The sequence below is a fragment of the Macaca fascicularis genome, chromosome 19 (genome assembly GCF_037993035.2).
Source record: "Macaca fascicularis isolate 582-1 chromosome 19, T2T-MFA8v1.1".
NCBI lineage: Eukaryota > Metazoa > Chordata > Mammalia > Primates > Cercopithecidae > Macaca > Macaca fascicularis.
In genome coordinates, this window is record NC_088393.1 from 6,788,398 (window position 1) to 6,807,494 (window position 19,097).

A 19,097-nucleotide genomic window follows, 5' to 3' on the forward strand; every position below is an offset into this window, starting at 1 on the left:
TGTCACTGTGGGGCTTCAGGGAGGCTGGAGGAAGGTGGCTGGTGGTCGTCTCTAAGACCAGGGTGGGCAGCCACCCCACATGGCCCTGGGCCAAGGCTTCCTGCACAGCAATGGCTCCAGGGCTGCAAGTAGGCTACTCCCAGAGGCCGGCCTGCACGCCCCCAGTGAACCTTCCAGAAAGCACCACGCCCAGCCCGGCTACTCTTGGCAGTGTCCTGACAGCAGGTAGAGCTCACCAGAGCCACTGTGGCCTTCCCCTCGAGTCAGAGACAAGGACAGATACGGACGCCAGAGGACACACATTCCACAGCCCACAGCACTCTCGCTTAGGGATTTCTTTTTTTTTTGAGACAGGGTCTTGCTCTGTTGCCCAGGCTGGAGTGCAGTGGTGCAATCATAGCTCATTGTAGCCTCGACCTCCTGGGCTCAGGTGATCCTCCTTCCTCAGCCTCCTGCGTTGCTGGGACTACAGGCATGCAACACCACACCCAGTTAATTTTTGTTTTTTTAGAAACAGGGTCTCACTATGTTGCCCAGGCTGGTCTCAAGCTCCTGGGCTCAAGTGATCCTTCTGCTTCAGCCTCCGGAGTAGCTAGGGCTACAGGCACACACCACCATGCCCAGTTCAATTTTTTTTTTTTTTTTTTTTTTTTTTTTTTGAGACAGAGTCAGGCTGAGTGCAGTGGTGTGATCTCGGCTCACTGCAACTTCTGCCTCCCAGGTTAAAGCTATTCTCCTGGCTCAGCCTCCCTAGCAGCTGGGACTACAGGTATGCGCCACCACGCCCAGCTAAATCTTTGTACTTTAGTAGAGATGGGGTTTCACCATGTTGGTCACACTGGTCTCAAACTCCTGACCTCAAATGATCCTCCTGCCTTGGCCTCCCAAAGTGCTGAGATTACAGGCGTGAGCAATATTGCCTGGCCCCAGCTAATTTTTTTTTTTTTTTTTTTTTTTTAGAGATAGGGTCTCACTATGTTGCCCAGGCTGGTCTCAAACTCCTGGGCTCAAGCAATCTGTCTGCCTCATCCTCCCAAAGTGCGGGGGTCACTGGCATGAGCCACTGCGCCTGGCCCCTTTTGGGTCTTCTGTGAAAGCGATGGTCCCAGGTGGCTGAAGATGTACCTGTAAGAAAGGACAGAGGAGGCAGGGAGAGAGGATGGAGCGGCGCCAGGCGGGGCCGTGGGTCACTTACTGGGGACCGGCCTCAGCACGTCGGGGATGAGAATCTCCACCAGCGCCTGGTAGAGGATGTGGTCGCAGCTCCTCATCCACCTGAGGATGGGGTCGCATTGACAGAGGGAGATGAGCTTGTCCTTGGGCAGGACGGCGCCCTCGGGGTCTTCGTCACTGTGGAGGGAGGGGGACAGGGGAGCTGTGGCCTGGCCCAGCTGGGCTCGCACAGCCACGGGAGTGACCAGGGAGCCGGGCTGCGGGACTTCTGCCCAACAGTGGGGCTGGGGTTTTGCTCCCCGTCCCTGAGGCTCAGTGGGTCCCCGCCCTCCGTGATGCTCCCAGCGGTCCACGCTGTCCCTCCCCTGCCGGTGGTCATACTGTCATACTGCGTCTCACTGCAGCTATGGGTTGGGGTCACTTCTACTTGGGATTGCGTCATGGTCACCTCTAAAATCCTCCCTATTCAAACAGTCTGACCTCGAAAAGGGGCAGATGGCAATGTGAATTTCAAGTCAGCTCTACCAAGTCTAAAAATCACAGGGACGGAGGCAGAGGGGTCTGAGCGCTAATTCTTGGAGAGTTGATGCTTTTGTTTGTGGGTTACCTGTGGACATCAGCAGGGGGCTAAGACGTGAGGGGGGCTGTGAACCCAGCCAGGGTGTGGCAGTCACCTGGCAGGAAGAGAGGTGGGGCCGTCGCTGGAGGAGGCCTTGGAGTTCCAGAAGGAGAGCCACAGCTTCTCGATGTAGTGGAACTGGAGGTTCATCACCACATCGACGGTCGCCTAGGAATGAAGGCACCGGTGAGACAGACGGGTGCGTGCGCCCACCACGTGCACTCAGCACACGTCAAGTGAGCAGCCGTGATCCGGGCTGCAGCGGGGTGCCCTGGAATCCCAAGGGAGGCCACAGAGAGGAGAGGAGCAGGCGATGGACATGGATGTGGAGGGGCTGCTGCTCCAGAGAGGATGCTTGTGGGGGGCTCGGGGCTCCGTCTCCTCAGCATCACCCAGGGACGCTGGCGACCTTGGCCTGAGCGACGGCAGTTCCGGGGAGGGACACATAGGAGCTGCCTGCCTGGGCTGGGGCGGTCACCTCGCAGTGCCGTCTGTACACCAGCTGCAGGGCCTTGACGTCGTGCAGTGTGACGCCGTCCTGCAGCAGGACGCTGCCCAGGTCGGGCGCTGGGAACTCGGGGAAGACGTGGGAGACATCTGGGGGAGGAACACGGGAACATCAGAAACGGGGCTCTTAGGAAACCGCGGACAACTGGAAGGCCATGGGTGGATGGGGGGCCCAGAAACAGATGGTCTGCCCCACCCCATGCAGTCAGAGCATTTGTTTATTTCTTTTGTTTTTCTTTTTTGAGACAGGGCCTTGCTCAAAAGGAGCACCCAGGCTGGAGTGCAGTGGCACGATCTCGGCTCACTGCAACCTCCAGCTCCTGGGTTGAAGCGATTCTCCTGCCTCAACCTCCCGGGTAGCTGGGATTACAGGTGTGCGCCACAATGCCGGCTAAGTTTTGCATTTTTTAGTAGAGACGGGATTTCGCCATGTTTTGGCCAGGCTGGTCTCGAAATCCTGACCTCAGGTGATCCACCCACCTCGGCCTCCCAAAGTGCTGGGATTACAGGCGTGAGCCACCATGCCTGGCCTTTTTTTTTTTTTTGAGACAAAGTCTTGCTCTGTCACCCAGGCTGGAGTGCAGTGGCATGATCTTGGCTCACTGCAACCTCCTCCTCCTGGGTTAAGCGATTCTCCTGTCTCAGCCTCTTGAGTGTTGGGATTACAGGCGTGCGCCACCATGCCTGGCTAATTTTGAATTGTTTTGGTAGAGATGGGGTTTTGCCATGTTGGCCAAGTTGGTCTCAAACTCCCGACCTCAAGTGATCTGACTGCTTCGGCTTCTCAAAGTGCTGGGATTATAGGCGTGAGCCACCGCGCCCGGCACTGTCAGAGAATTTGTAAGCATCAGTTTTCTCAGGTAGAAAATGGAGAGAATATTACCACCTCCCAGGACCATTAAATATGCAGACGCAGAAAGCCCTGAGCCCAAGCCCTGGCACACAGCCAGTACGCACAGAGCCAGCTTAGGGCAGCACATCTCGGGGAGAAGGCCAGCCACAGTGTCCCTGCAGTGACCTCCTGAAGATGGGCCTGACCCCACCTCAATCTCTGCAGGAGACTCAACCCAGGAGGGTTGTTTGGGCTCAAAAAAGATCATAAACTACATGGAAGCCGCTGAGTGTGTACAGAGCCCGCCTGAACCACGACACTGATACCAGTGAGCCTTCCCTGGCCGTCCCCCAACCCCCCGCCCTCCCTCATGGCAGATTCTGAGTTAGGGCCTTCCTGGGGCAGAGATGGCACCACCACTAGGCCAGCTAGGGAAGAACGCTGTCCCCTGAGCAGCCCCCAGGGAGGAGGCCAAGACCGCCTCATGTGGGGGAACCGGGAGCACCACGAAAGCTCCAGGCAAGAAGGAAGAAAGCCCAGATGGCAGGCAAATCCTGGTGCACCCTGAGTAGAGAATATCTTTTTTTTTTTTGCACTCTTTCTTTTTTCTTTAATTTGAAAGGCAGGCCGGGCGCGGTGGCTCAAGCCTGTAATCCCAGCACTTTGGGAGGCCGAGACGGGTGGATCACGAGGTCAGGAGATCGAGACCATCCTGGCTAACACGGTGAAACCCCGTCTCTACTACAAAATAGAAAAAACTAGCCGGGTGAGGTGGCGGGCGCCTGTAGTCCCAGCTACTTGGGAGGCTGAGGCAGGAGAATGGCGTGAACCCAGGAGGCGGAGCTTGCAGTGAGCTGAGATCCAGCCACTGCCCTCCAGCCTGGGCCATTGAGGGAGACTCCGTCTCAAAAAAAAAAAAAAAAAAAAGAAAGGCAGAGTCTCACTCTGTCACCCAGGTTGGAGGGTAGTGGCGTGATCACGGCTCACTGCAGCCTCAAACTTCTGGGCTCAAGTGATCTTCCTCCTTTCTCAGCCTCCTGAATAGGTGGGACCACAGGAGCTTGCTGCTATGCCTGGCTAATTTATTATTTATTTAATAATTTTTTAGTATGTTGCCCACGCTGGTCTTGAACTCTTGAGCTCAAGTGATCCTCCCGCCTTGGCCTCCCAAGGTGTTGGGATCACGGGCATGAGCCGCCTGCCCTCTAGTGTTCTTCCTGATGGTCATTGGATTTTATTTTCTCATTTTTCTGATGGTCACTTTATATATTACTTTTTTTTTGGCATGTGCTGATTATTCTAAAGTCTCAGAGATGTCAAAAAGAAGGTCTAGTGAGAACTTTCTATTTGACTGAAAAGGTGTCTCATAAGAAAACTGTCAGAAGCGGACGTTTAGACGCCACTGGTTCTGCTGGTGTCGAAACCCAGGAGTGTGGCGAGCCGATGGGAGCCCCGCCCCGGGGCCTGTCCGGGCCTCTCACCAATGTACTGCTGGTGGTGCTGGCTCTGCGCGGCCATGGTCTGTTCTGGGGTGCTGTGGAGGCTGCTGTGGGAGCCGCTGTCCCCAAGGCTGTCCGTCTTCTGGGCTGGCCGGTACCTAGGCCGGGAACACACATGCCACCGTGAGGCCCAGCAGCCCTACTGGGGGTGGGCCCAAGGAGTGGGGGGCTGGGCAGGATTCAGTCAGGCATGTGCGTGTATGATGTTTACAAGTTGCGGTCGAATACACACAACACAAAAGTTACCATCGGAACCATTCTGAGTGCACAGCTCAGCAGCATGAAGCACATTCACGTGGCTGTGCAACCGTTACGATCGTCATCTCCGGAACTTGTTCATCTTCCCGCACTGAAGCTCTGTCCCCATGAAACACTCACTCCCCATCCCTGTCCCCAGCCCCTGGCACCCCCACCCGACTTCCTGTCTCTGTGAATCTGACGACTCTAGGAACCTCCTAGGAGTGGGGTCATACAGGATTTGTCCTTTTGCAACTGGCCTGTCTCACTGAGCGTTGTGTCCTCAAGGTCCACTGAGTTCTAGCCTGTGTTGGAATTTCCTCCTCCTTGTTTGTTTTTTTTTTTTCTGAGACGGAGTCTTGGTGCAGTGGCGCCATCTCTGCTCACTGCAAGCTCCGCCTCCTGGGTTCACGCCCTTCTCCTGCCTCAGCCTCCCGAGTAGCTGGGACTACAGGCGCCCACCACCGCGTCCGGCTAATTTTTTGTATTTTTAGTAGAGATGGGTTTTCACCGTGTTAGCCAGGATGGTCTTGATCTCCTGACCTCGTGATTCGCCTGCCTTGGCCTCCCAAAGTGCTGTGATTACAGGCGTGAGCCACCGCACCCAGAATAGAATTTCCTCCTTTTTAAGGCTGAATAATATTCCATCATATGGATGAACCACAGTTTGTTAATGGACACTTGAGAAAATAGATATATATTTCCCCCTAACATTTCTCTTTCAGAAAAAAAGTGAAATTCTTGGCCGGGCACAGGGGCTCACGCCTGTAATCTCAGCAATTTGGGAGGCCAAGGCGGGCGGATCATCTGAGGTCGGCAGTTCGAGACCAGCCTGACCAACATGGAGAAACCCCATCTCTACTAAAAATACAAAATTAGCCGGGCGTGGTGGCGCTCGTCTGTAATCCCAGTGACTCAGGAGGCTGAGGCAGGAGAATCGCTTGGACCCGGGAGGCGGAGGTTGCAGTGAGCCAAGATCGCACCACTACACTCCAGCCTGGGCGACAAAAGTAAAAGTCAGTCTCAAAAAAAAAAAAAAAAAAAGGGGGGAGGAATTCTTTGCTTGAATCACAAACATCTTATTATTGGCGCAATCTCAGAAGTTCTGAGACTTTCATTTTGAGCCAGCAGTGGTGTCCGCCTGTGCAGGCGGCACTGAGAAACACTCGAGGAAGGCTTTCCAGGTGCTGGGCTCCTGGGAGGCTGCTGTGTGGTAGGGAGGGGGCTGGCCTGAGCCGGAGCATCTCTGGGGAGCCCCCCTCCTCAAATACAAAGCGGGGCCAGGCCTACAGGGAGGTGGGAGACCATGCCGGTGAGGTGTGTGTAAACCACCTGGCTCAGGGCAGGCTGTGGGCACCACACAGACACAGGCTCAGGCTGTGGCTTCCAAATGCAAATGGCATCAGCCTGTCGCCCTGAAATGTGTGTTGCTGCTCCTAAAATGACACACTGCCTGGAGCACAGGTTCACAGGTGTTCGCCAGGGGCCCAAACTGAACAACGGCAGCGAGCTCCAGAGTCCGTGTCTGCAGACGATGAGGTACAGAAGGAATGCTCTGGAAACTCTCCTGGAACCTCCAACTCCTGGGACTGGCTGTGGTCAGGAGTCACTGGCTGACTCAGAGCAGCTGGAATGGGTTTTTGAGATACACACATACATGGGTGGCTCTGTGCAGAGGGCCCAGCACCAGGTGTGAAGGTGCCACATGGGGCTACTGCAATGCGGCCCCTGCTCTGAGGGTGGGCACTTGTGGAGGGACACTAGGAGGCAGCAATATTTGAATGGGCCCTAAACCAGGGGCCAGCAAACTACGGCCTGAGGGCCAATTCTGCTACTTGTTTTTATAAATAAAGTTTTATTGGCACACAGCCACACCCATCATCTTCATGCTGTCTGTGGCTGTTTTCAGGATGCAGCCAAATTGAACAGTCATGACAGAGACTGTCTGGCCTGCAAGGCTAAGATATTTGCTGTCTGGCTCTTTACAGGAAAGGTTTGCTGAGCCTGCCTTAGAAGATGAGAAAGTTTGTGATGGTTGAAGAAGAGGATATTCCAGAAAATGACCAGGGCTTTCCAGCCACTGGATCCAAAAGTCAAGAAGTCGTGACTTGAGCACATCTGCTGCTTTCTCCTGGCTTCTTGGGTTATTTGCAGAGTCCTCTCTCTCTTTACTTCCTAAGTTTTACAAATTAAGTGTCTGTGATTCCAACTATAAGACACTGGATAAGGGGAAAACTGTAAGAATGGTAAAGGATTAGCGGTAGCCACAGACTGGGGCACAGAGGGAAAGCTGGGTAGGCAAAATGTGGAGGATTTTTAGGGCTGTGAAAGGACTCTGTGTGACACTGTGATGGGGGACACGTGTCATTATAGGTTTGTCCAAACTGTAGAATGTCCAACACCAAGAGTGAGCCCTGGTGTCGACTGTGGACTCTGGGGGGTGACGCTGGCTCCATGGAGGGTCATGGGTCGTAACCAATGCACCGCTGTGTGGGGGAGGCGGATGGTGGGAGGGGCGGCGGGGAGCGGGGCTGGGGGTGTAGAAGAACTCTCTGTACTTTCTACTCAATTTTGCTGTGAACCTAGAATGACTCTAAAAAATGAAGTCTGTTGGCCGGGCGCAGTGGCTCAAGCCTGTAATCCCAGCACTTTGGGAGGCCGAGACGGGCGGATCACGAGGTCAGGAGATCGAGACCATCCTGGCTAACACAGTGAAACCCCCATCTCTACTAAAAAATACAAAAAACTAGCCGGGCGAGGTAGCGGGCGCCTGTAGTCCCAGCTACTCGGGAGGCTGAGGCAGGAGAATGGAGTGAACCCGGGAGGCGGAGCTTGCAGTGAGCCGAGATCCGGCCACTGCACTCCAGCCTGGGCGACAGAGCGAGACTCCGTCTCAAAAAAATAAATAAATAATAAAAAAATTAAAAAATAAAAAAGAAGTCTGTCAAAAACAGTTTTAAATGGTCTAAACAAAAGTCTGAAAACAGTTAGCTGGAGGAGGCTGCATCCCGGCCTCCCGTGTCTCCTGCTAGACTCACCTCATCCTCAGCAGAGGGGGGTACCTTGGCTTTCCCAGGATGCTGGAGACGAGGGAGTTATGATCAGTTCGTTGCTTGTCGGAGAAACACCTCTCTCTCCATGCTCCAGGGGAAAGCCAGCCCCGCCCAGCTCGGCCCGCGCACCCACCTGGGCTTCTGATGCATGGGCTGCTGCCGCATGGCCATGTACTGCGTGTCCTCCTGCAGCCGGTTCAGCGGAGAGTCTGGCTTCAGACGAATCCCGTAGTAATGGTACTTCGAGTTGCCCCTGGAAACCAAACATCCCAGGGTCAGCTCCCTTTGCCGACGTCCTGAACAACAAGATAGGTTGGGATTCTTTTTCTTTCTTACTTCTTTTTTTTTTTTTTTTTTCTGAGACAGAATCTCACCCTGTCGCCCAGGCTGGAGTGCAAGGGTGCCATCTGAGCTCACTGCAATCTCTGCCTCCCGGGTTTAAGAGAGTCTCCTGCCTCAGCCTCCCGAGTAGCTGGGATGACAGGTGTGGGCCATAATGCCTAGCTAATTTTTGTATTTTTAGTGGAGACAGGGTTTTGCCATGTTGGCCAGGCTGGTCTCAAACTCCTGGGCTCAAGCGATCCTCCCACCTTGGCCTCCCAAAGTGCAGGGATTACAGGCGTGAGCCACCGCGCCTGGCCTCTTCTCTCTCTTTTTTTTTTTAGAGACAAGGTCTCACTCTGTCACCCGGGCTGGAGTGCAGTGGTGCAGTCACCGCTCACTGTAGCCTTGACCTCCTGAGCTCCAGTGATCCTCCTGCCTCAGCCTCTGAGTAGCTGGGACTGCTGGCGTGTGCCACCACGCTCGGAAGGTAGGTGCTGTTTTCTGGCTTTTCACTTTGGCCTGTCTGGTTCAGCATTTCCTGAACTGCGTGAGGAATGTGATGAAGGAATTCTGCACCTAATACGGTTGTCATGGAGAGCCCTCTCTCACAGGCTAGTATAACACAGGCTCGGACAAGTCCTGTGTGGAGAACACCAGGTCAGCTTTGCTGAGCTCCACATGGCCTATCTCTATTATTATTACTAACAACTCTTCCCCATCCCTTTCCGTCATCTAGCAACACATTTTGGAAAAAGGCACAGTTTGGGAACCATTACATTAGTTTATTACAGGACAATGATGATCAGAGGGCCTTAAACAATTGAGCTCAGAAAACAGCTCACAGAGTCCTTACAGGAGAGAAGCACTAACCCGCAGACATGGCTGTGGAGATACCAGCTCACAGGATGCCATTTCTCCAGAGCTGGCAACGAGGACATGCAGGAAGCACCTGGGTCCTTTCTTTTAATTTGTTTTTCTTTTATTACTATATTTTTGAGACAGAGCCTCACTCTGTTGCCCAGGCTGGAGTGCAGTAGTGCCATCTCGGCTCACTGCAACCTCCCCCTCCCAGGTTCAAGAAATTCTCCAGCCTCGGCCGGGCGCGGTGGCTCAAGCCTGTAATCCCAGCACTTTGGGAGGCCGAGGCGGGCGGATCACAAGGTCAGGAGATCGAGACCACAGTGAAACCCCGTCTCTACTAAAAATACAAAAAATTAGCCGGGCGCGGTGGCGGGCGCCTGTAGTCCCAGCTACTCAGGAGGCTGAGGCAGGAGAATGGCGGGAACCCGGGAGGCGGAGCTTGCAGTGAGCCGAGATCGCGCCACTGCACTCCAGCCTGGGCAACAGCGTGAGACTCCGTCTCAAAAAAAAAAAAAAAGAAATTCTCCAGCCTCGGCCGGGCGCGGTGGCTCACGCCTGTAATCCCAGCACTTTGGGAGGCAGAGGCAGGTGTATCACGAGGTCAGGAGATCAAGACCATCCTGGCTAACACGGTGAAACCCCGTCTCTATTAAAAATACAAAAAATTAGCCGGGCGTGGTGGCGGGCGCCTGTAGTCCCAGCTACTCGGGAGGCTGAGGCAGTAGAATCAGCTGAACCCAGGAGGCGGAGGCTGCAGTGAGCCGAGATGACGCCACTGCACTCCAGCCTGGGCGACAGAGCAAGACTCTGTCTCAAAAACAAAAACAAAAAACCAATAAATGGTAAATCCAGCTTTACTGGATAAACCAGAGGCTACATTTTATTTGTCTGTCTGTCTGTTTGTCACAGGGTCTTGCTCTGTTGCCCAGGTTGGAGTGCAGTGGTGCAATTGTGGCTCACGGCAGCCTCAACCTCCTGGGCTCAAGTGCTTCTCCCCTCTCAGCTTCCCAAATAAGTGAAATTACAGGTGTGCAAATAGGTGTGCACCACTATGCCTGGCTAATTTTTAATTTTTTTGTAGAGATGAGGTCTTACTATGTTGCCCAGGCTGGTCTCGAACTCCTAGTCTCAAGTGATCCTCTTGCCTCGGCCTCCCAAACTGTTGGGATTTCAGGCGTGCACCACCACACCTGGCCCAGAGGCTGCTCTAAACAAACAAACAAATGTATTGTTTGGGAAATTTCAAAAGGAGAGAGAAAACCAGAGTGACCTCCATGTCCTAACACCGGCTTCTAAAGCCAACGCCGCGGGCTACGCCCAGCCACAGCCAAGGCTGCCGCCAATTGAAAGTAACCGCAAGTTGGCCGGGCGCGGTGGCTCAAGCCTGTAATCCCAGCACTTTGGGAGGCCGAGGCGGGTGGATCACGAGGTCAGGAGATCGAGACTATCCTGGCTAACATGGTGAAACCCCGTCTCTACTAAAAATACAAAAAACTAGCCGGGCGTGGTGGCGGGCGCCTGTAGTCTAAGCTACTTGGGAGGCTGAGGCGGGAGAATGGCGTGAACCTGGGAGGCGGAGCTTGCAGTGAGCCGAGATCACGCCACTGCACTCCAGCCTGGGAGACACAGCGAGACTCCGTCTAAAAAAAAAAAAAAAAGAAAGTAACCGCAAGCACTCCAGAGGTGGCTGCAAATCAGGCCACCTGGACAGGAGGCGGAAGCCTAGCATTTTCCCAAAAGCTCCATTTCTTGGGAAAGGAAGAGGAAGGACAGGTGGGCTGGGGGTCGTCTACCCACCTGGTGCCCAGCCGCCGTGTCCTCAGCCCCATAAACACAGAACGGATCAGTTTCCCAAAGGAGGCAGCGTTCACCGGGTCCAGCTTGTGCTCCTGGCAGTGCCGAAGGTAGTGGTTGTAAAGAGAACTTCTGGGGAGACTCACACCTTCCGCAGTTTCATAATTATCCAACAGCCACTGGAGCTGCGAAAAGACAGACACGCCTGCGTTTGTCAGAAGCCTGAGGAACGCTAACATGCCAACGTGGACTCGTTAAGAGAATTACTTGCGTTCCCTGTATTACCAAACAGGATGAGGAAATCCATCTTTTCTTTCTTTTTGAGGCAGAGTCGTGCTCTGTCACCCAGGCTGGAGTGCAGTGGCGCAGTCTTGGCTCACTGCAGCCTCTGTCTGCTGGGTTCAAGCAATTTTCCTGCCTCAACCTCCCAAGTAGCTGGGATTACAGGCACCCAACACCACGCCTGGCTAATTTTTGTTATTTTTAGTAGAGATGGGGTTTCACCATGTTGCCCAGGCTGGTCTCAAACTCCTGTCCTCAGGTGATCGGCCTGTCTCAGCCTCCCAAGGTGCTGGGATTACAGGCGTGAGCCACCGCGCCCGGCCAGAAATCCATCTTTGTGGTCGCTGATTTGAATTCTCTAAGCAGATTAATGAATAGCTCATTTTCTCTCATTTATTGATTCTCCCATGTTTAGCCTGGTTTTCCGTTTCCCGGACTTAATTTGTAAAACTCTGGGTGTGATCAAGAACTACTAGGTTCTGTCTTCAGTCACTTAAATGCCCACACACCACCACACAGGGTTTAAACACCCAATAGCTCCTCAGCATACAGGAATGGAGGAAATTCTGATGCTAAACAGGAAGATTGAAGACGACTTGGGGGACCGCACAGCCCCATGTTCTGTAGTAAGCAGTGAGCTAACATGTACTGAGATCCCTCACTGAGGGAGGTACAAATGGAAATTCAATAAAATACACAAATGCTTATATGCACGGTTTTGTGTCCGAGTCAAAAGGCAGGACATAGCTACTTGGGAGGCGGAGGTGGGAGGATTGCTTGAGCCCAGGACGTCGATGCTGCAGTGATGCTAGGGTCGCGCCACTGTACTCCAGCCTGGGCGACAGAGCAAGACTTTGTCTCTTTCAAAAAACAAAACAAAAAGATGGGCTAAATGAGTCTAGAGCCAAGGACTATGCCTCGAGAAGTTAACATCCAGTTAGAAGGGCAAGAACTGTCCACAGGAAGAGCTCAGTCCCCACACTGGGCTTCGACGCAAAGGTGTCCCACCCACCAACGGATGCCCTGAGCCAAGTGCCTTAAAGGCTGCGGCTTAATTCTGGTTTCCACCTCTCCCTCTGTTATCGTCTGTCCCCTGATCCAGAGAGGTTTGCTATGTGAATACAAAAGGCTTCACTGATGCCTGCAATTGGGAGAAAGACAGGAACTCCACGCACAGAAGCGAGGCCCGAGTCCAGATCCCATGTCAAGAGCGTGGGGGGAAACCGGCTGTCCCCACCTGGTCCACTTTGTGCGAGGCTGTCGGCGGCTTTGTCTAGGCTGAGCCCTGCTTTCAGAGCTTTGCAGGGCTCCTGTTGCCTGGGCCCTTCCGAGTGGGCAGTGCTGGGTCCTCAGCCCTCCCCCACCGGGCATGTTGGGTTCCTGCACAGCCCTTGGCCTGGGAAGCCCTTGTCCCTGTGCCCCACACACCCTACAAGACACAAAGCAGGCCTGTCCCCTGGGAAGTATCTGTCCCCTCACCACAGCACCCTCCCCCACACCGTCACATTTGCCGTCTGTTTGCCCCCGCTCCCCCACACTCTGCATTGCAAGCTGGGGAGGAAGTAAGCGTGCATCTCCTTTTTATTATTTATTTATTGAAATGGAGTCTCACTCTGTCACCCAGGCTGGAGTGCACTGGCGCAATCTTGGCTCACTGCAACCTCCACCTCCCGGCTTCAAGTGATTCTCCTGCCTCAGCCTCCCGAGTAGCTGGCATTATAGACATGAGCCACCACGTCTGGCTTATGTTTTTTGTATTTTTAGTAGAGATGGGATTTTGCCATGTTGGCCTCAAATTCCTGACCTCAGATGGTCCACCTGTCTTGGCCTCCCAAAGTGCTGGGATTACAGGTGTGAGCCACTGCACCCGGGCTTCATCTCCTTTTTATGAAATAGTGCTATGGGGTGGTTTTGACCAGCCCTGCACCAACGACCAGCACCTCGGGACCCCTCTTATCTCATCTAAGACCCACCAGATCCAGCGTGTCCTCCAGCCTAACGGGGGCTGACCCAGGGTCACAGTGGAGTGAGGACCTGCCCTGGGTTCTGGAATGTTTCACAGGATGACGAGCAGGTCAAAGGTTGAGGGGAAGGGGTGTGTGGGGCCTGAGCGCGGCGGTCTTGTAAGCCGAATTGCAGGTGCGCTGTGGGGCTGAGTCCGTTTTAGAAACGGGGAGGGTGGCTGGAGTTCAGGGTAGAGATTGGGACTAGATGTGTTACCCTGGAACCAAAGAGCTGAGGACAAAACCTCCAGAGGGGTGGGAAGAGTCACCTGGCAGGGGCACTGCCCACGCGGGTGTTGAGGATGAAGAGGAGCAAAGCCTCAGTCTTGAAGTGCGGGTCCAACCTCATGTGCTGCCTCTGGGGCGAGCCAGGAGGGCTTCAGACCTCCTGACCACAAGCTCCCCTCCAGCTCTGCTCCTGCAGGTAAGTCCTGTGGCCAAACATCCCTCCTTACCAAGGGCACAGGAGTGGTTCCTGCCGCAACCCCTGAGCTTGGATTCCGGTTTCCTGGCAGCCCCTGAATCACTCAAGTAGCCCATCACCTCCTCCGCGGCACCAGGGGCCCCTCGCCCTCTTGCTACCACAAAGTCTGCCTCCTGCCGCCTGCAGGGCCCTGTGTGACGTGCGGTGTCCGCCCCGGCCATGAGTGCAGGTGATGGATTAGCAGTTGCCAATTTCATCTGTCCGGCGTTGGGTGCCACGTGCTTGACTGTGCCCATCACCACAGGGAGGGACCCCTGCCCTCCTGTCCTCTGAATAAGGGAGAGTTAAAACAAAGGACCCTGAGAAGGGCCCCGGAGTGGAGACTTCATCTCTTTCTCACTTGCCTCTTTGGGAAAAGGACATCAGAGTTTTCACTTTCCATTGAGTCGTTCACACCCTTCATCTTCCAGCTTTCTGGACTGGACTTTTTCCGATACAATGGAGGCTGTGTTACTTTTTTCCCTTTTTCTCCTCCAAAGCCCGGCTCTGGCAGAGTGCTTGGACCCTTAAGAGTCTTCCTCGTATTTAATGCTATGAATACTATGAACCACAACCTTGGTGTTGAAGTTAGCGTATGAGTGTATATATATGTATATACTTTTTTTTTAAGAGACAGGGCTATATATATATTTTTAGAGACAGGGTCTTGCCCTGTCACCCCAGGCTGGAGCGCAGTGGTGCAATCATAGCTCACTGCAGCCTCCAACTCCCAGGCTCAAGTAATCCCCCTGCCTCAGCTTCCCGAAGTGTTGGGATGACAGTCGGGAGCCGCAGTGTGGGCCCTGAAGCTTTCCTTCACAGTCTGGATTTGTCATGTGTGCTTGTCGCCTGTTTCCCGGAGCGCGCTCCTCCTGAGGGTGGAGATGGAGCCAGGTGTGCACATTCACCTGTTCCCCGGAGCGTGCTCCTCCTGAGGGTGGAGATGGAGCCAGGTGTGCACATTCACCTGTTCCCCGGAGCGTGCTCCTCCTGAGGGTGGAGATGGAGTCAGGTGTGCACATTCATGTGTTCCCCGGAGCGTGCTCTTCCTGAGGGTGGAGATGGAGCCAGGTGTGCACATTCATTTGTTCCCCGGAGCGCGCTCCTCCTGAGGGTGGAGATGGAGCCAGGTGTGCACATTCACGTGTTCCCCGGAGCGCGCTCCTCCTGAGGGTGGAGATGGAGCCAGGTGTGCACATTCACGTGTTCCCCGGAGCGCGCTCCTCCTGAGGGTGGAGATGGAGCCAGGTGTGCACATTCACGTGTTCCCCGGAGCGCGCTCTTCCTGAGGGTGGAGATGGAGCCAGGTGTGCACATTCACGTGTTCCCCGGAGCGTGCTCTTCCTGAGGGTGGAGATGGAGCCAGGTGTGCACATTCGCCTGTTCCCCGGAGCGCGCTCTTCCTGAGGGAGATGGAGCCAGGTGTGCACATTCGCCTGTTCCCCGGAGCGTGCTCCTCCTGAGGGTGGAGATGGAGCCAGGTGTGCACATTCACCTGTTCACCTAGAGCACGTTCTTCCTGAGGGTGGAGATGGAGCCAGCTTTGCCCATGTGGGCATCCGCAGGACCCTGGAGATGTCTCAAGCCTGGCAGCAGAGAAAGACTGTCCGAGGAGGTAGGTGGGGAGCGAACAGAGGGTGTCTGGGTGAAGAAGCCAGAGGCTTCCCTTGGTCATTCTGAGGCTGGGGCCACAGATGCCACTTCTTAGATTGTCCTCCACGGGCAGCAGGAGCCAGGGCCAGTGGCCCCACATCTCAAGGAGACAAATGACGATGCAGATTTTCAGGCTAAAAGTGTGAGGCCAGATTTTGTGGGCGGTGAGCTGGAAGGAGCACTGGACTAGGAGTCCTGAGAGGTTCGAGTCTAAGACTGCATCCACCAGGAGGACATACTGGCTCACACATACAAAGAAAGTTTTGGAACAGATGATCCTTCTGCTGTTTACCCCCGACCCCCCGTGCTATTTAAGAGTAGAATCCTTTGCTCAGGTAATTATGTTGGCATTGACACTAAAAGGATGCATAGTTGTCTTGACAACAAGTCCTTCTTGTTCAACATCAAAAAGCCACAGAGAAGAGACTGATGTGGCTGGAAGAGTCAGGTCCATTTCCTCCCCCTTTTGCATCGGCAAACTTCCGGGAGGGGAACTGGGTTAGAACTGAAGTGTGATGGGCTTGCAGACTCTGTTCAGGGTCTACCCTCACCAGCAGGCTGGGAGCCACTTATGCACAGGGCCTTCCCATCCCTCAGTGCCGGAGCCCACACCCGGCGGCGCGTCAGACCGGGGCGAGCGTCACAGGTCAGTTCCGTGAAACCGACCACGAGGGTCCGGCTGCTCCAACCACACCTCGCCCACCTCCCCTGCTCTTGAGGGCTGGGGCACCTTCATGCCAGGAAAGGCGGCAGCTGGACGGAGCCACCTTTCCGGTTTGGGCATGTTCTGCAGTCTGCTTTGTCTGCTGATATTTGCACTCTTTCTGTGTCAATATCAAACACAAATGAGCAGAATGCATTCCAAGGAATGTACAGTGTATCCACATTTGCTGCAGTCTGTCAGGACGGCACACTTTTGATGAAATGGATCAAATCCTTCCTTTTAAGGAATAAAAATCCCGAAATGCCAGTGCCTCCCTCTCCCTGGCCCCCCAACAAAGGCCTGTGGTTCTGGGCTCTTCGCAGGCACAGCCCCTGTGGACAGATACCCTCACCTGCAGGTGGGAAGGCAGGGATCATGCCCACCTACCCAGCCCCCTTTATCTCCTAAGACACTTGTTTCTATTCCTGGGGGCAAATTTGCCTGACACTGGCTCCTGGTGGTGAGTCAGAGTCTTGCTGGGCCATACACTAGCAGCTTGGGCAGCTATTCCGACCGTCCATGTGTATCTGTGTTGACATAATCCGACTTGGAACACCCACCTTTTCACTCCTCCCACCAATATTTACGAGAGCTGACTCTATGCCACTGCTTGTTCCAGGTGTGGGGATGCAGCGGCGAATAAAAGACAAAAACCCCTGCCCTCTGGGAGTGTCCATTCTTGTCTGGCAGAGACCCACAATAAAGAAGGCAAATGAACCGAATGAGGGCCGGTGCTGAGTGTCATGAGAGAAACTCACCTGGGAAAGGGGACGGGGGTCGCCGCCACAGAGGTACTGGAGGGACGACGCAATAGTAAATTGAGGTGGGGTGGGGTGCCAGGCAGGGCTCACTGAGAAAGTGCCCGCTGAGTGAAGACTCGAAGGAGGTGACAGGGAGCCTGGGGAAGACAGCTTCAGGCAGAGGGCCCCACAGTGCAAAGGCCCTGGGGCAGGTCCGAGCATGGTGCATTGGAGAAGGCCTATGTGGCTGGAGGAGGCCCGCGTGGCTGGAGCAGAGTGAGGAGTGGGAGACAGCCGGTCCTGCTGGGCCCTGTGAGCCATTTTGACAACACTGGGTTCTACTTGGAGGGCCAAGGGGAGCCCTGGAGGCTTCCGAGCAGAGCAGTGCAGTGATCTGACCTGGGTTTTAGCAGCTCACTCTGGCGGCTGCTGCGAGAAGGGGATGGAGGCTGGGTAGGGGTGGGCGCCGACGGCTGGCTAGGAGGTGGCCGAAAGAATCCACAGGGACAGTGGCAGCTGGGGAAGTAGTAGAGGTGGAGGAGGTGGGGGTTCCATCTGGTTCTGGATCTTTCTTGAAGGTGAGGTTGAAGAGCATCTGGGGGTGGGCATGAGAGGAGCAGGGAGGCGAGGACGCAGTGGGGTTGGGGGCTGAGCGCCTGGAAGATCGGCTGCCCCTGCCTGAGATGGGACCGCGGGCGGGAGGCGCAGGGGTTGTGGGAGGCACAGGGGTTGTTGAGGGTGGAGGCCACGCACTGAGCTAAGATGCTAATCCACGGCAGGCAGGAATACCGGGGAAAACAGCGGCACTTCTGGACAGAGGCCCCTTCTGAGGAGCTGCCGGCTCTAGCGACCCCACCATGGCCTGCAGGACAGCACGGCCATGGCGCCAGGCTACACAGGTCACCAGCTGAAGGCTAAATGACCTTTGACAATGTGTGTTTCTTGATTTCAAAGCAAGAAGTCACATAACCCTAATATGACTCTTCCACACCCAGCTCTCTCCCGCAGGCTGCGTGAGTGATGTGTTTATTTTAGTAGACAGCGCCATCTCGTGGTGACAGAGACTCAGTGAACCTGCTGCGGGGTCCGGGTCGGCTGGTAGCCTGAAGGCAGCCCGGTGCCCACTAGGGGCTGAGGTCGCCTCTTCTGCTCATGGCGGCGGCCTGCCATACCCAGTCGGGTGAAGACATATTTCATCCCCAGCCCCAGCTCCGTCCCCTTCCCTCTGGAAGGGCTAATCCCCATTTTCACGGCACCATATCCTGCCCTTTCCCAGTTTGGACACTGCTGGGGGCCTCCTCCTCCCTGGGGGTTTCCACGCCAGGCTGACCATCAGCTGACTGGAAGGTTCTTCCAACGTGCAGACCTCCAGGCCCTGCAGACCGCCTGGGTCCAAGCCCCTAGAGGGGAGGCCTGGGAAGCTCCTGTTGACCAGGGTCCCAGCATCTGAACACCCCCTCCCTCCTGAGACAGCGCAGAGGAGGGAACCAGCTCCACTCAGAAATGTCTATGGGCAGGTTCCCTGGGTGGTTTTCCCACATCTCCCACCTTCTGCCTCAAATGCTAAGCTCCCTGGAGTGACTTTTTCCTCCTTTTTCACTCCCTGTGTTTGGCACTGACTTGGCCAGAACCCTGCACACGGTAGACGGTCGGCTGACGTCACCACTGGCAGCAGGGAAGAGGCACACAGGCCCTGCCACTGGGGGGACCCTCCCTGGGGCTGTCCGAGAAGGGAGGTCTGGGAGGCCACTCAGTCCCAGCCACAGGCAGCCCCGGGGACAGCCGTTGCGAGGGCGCGTCGCCCCGTCCACCAGCAGATCACGTGTTTTAACTCCTCCCTTCGTCTCTGGCTCTCACATTTGCCAAAGCAAGATCTAGGTTTGTTCTACTCATGTGTGTGGTGAACTCTGTAGAAAGACCTTATTTTACTTCCTTGGTTTCAAGTCACCAAGCCCCAAATCTTACTGATCACAGCTCAGGATGGAAGGAAACAACTCAACAGCGAATCATCAGTGAGAAAAAGAAACATGAGATTTTACCTGCTGGAAAAGTCAGCTCGGGAATGTGAATCTGTGGGGAAGCGACCTGAGAAAGTCTGCCTCGGGTGAAGTGTTAGAAAGCAGGAAGGATGCCAGCAGCCAGAGACAAGCGGTTCATGCATTTTCCCATAGACATTTTTTCTTTTTTTGAGACGGAGTCTCGCTATACCTCCCAGGCTGAAGTGCAGTGGCGCGATCTCAGCTCACTGAAACCTCTGCCTCCCGGGTTCAAGCTATCCTCCTGTCTCAGCCTCCGGAGTAGCTGGGACTATAGGCATGTGCCACCTCACCTGGCTAATATTTGTGTTTTTGGTA

The 19,097-nt window shown here is 54.8% G+C and overlaps 1 protein-coding gene across 42 annotated transcripts in view; it reads right to left on the reverse strand.

Moving 5' to 3' along the window:
* Positions 1-19,097, reverse strand: part of RFX2 (regulatory factor X2) — a 205,251-nt gene that overhangs the window by 12,931 nt on the left and 173,223 nt on the right. For 35 of the 42 annotated variants that reach the window (XM_074025508.1, XM_074025507.1, XM_045379387.2 and 32 more), the window contains 6 exons: positions 10,903-11,084; positions 8,054-8,173; positions 4,613-4,728; positions 2,271-2,389; positions 1,848-1,960; positions 1,196-1,350 (listed from right to left, as the gene is read on the reverse strand). In XM_074025508.1, coding sequence (XP_073881609.1) covers positions 1,196-1,350; positions 1,848-1,960; positions 2,271-2,389; positions 4,613-4,728; positions 8,054-8,173; positions 10,903-11,084 — 805 coding nt within the window. Of the gene's footprint in view, positions 1-1,195; positions 1,351-1,847; positions 1,961-2,270; positions 2,390-4,612; positions 4,729-8,053; positions 8,217-10,902; positions 11,085-19,097 lie in introns of all 42 variants that reach the window. The other 7 variants (XR_012428276.1, XM_074025522.1, XM_074025517.1 and 4 more) reach the window with 1 other exon arrangement.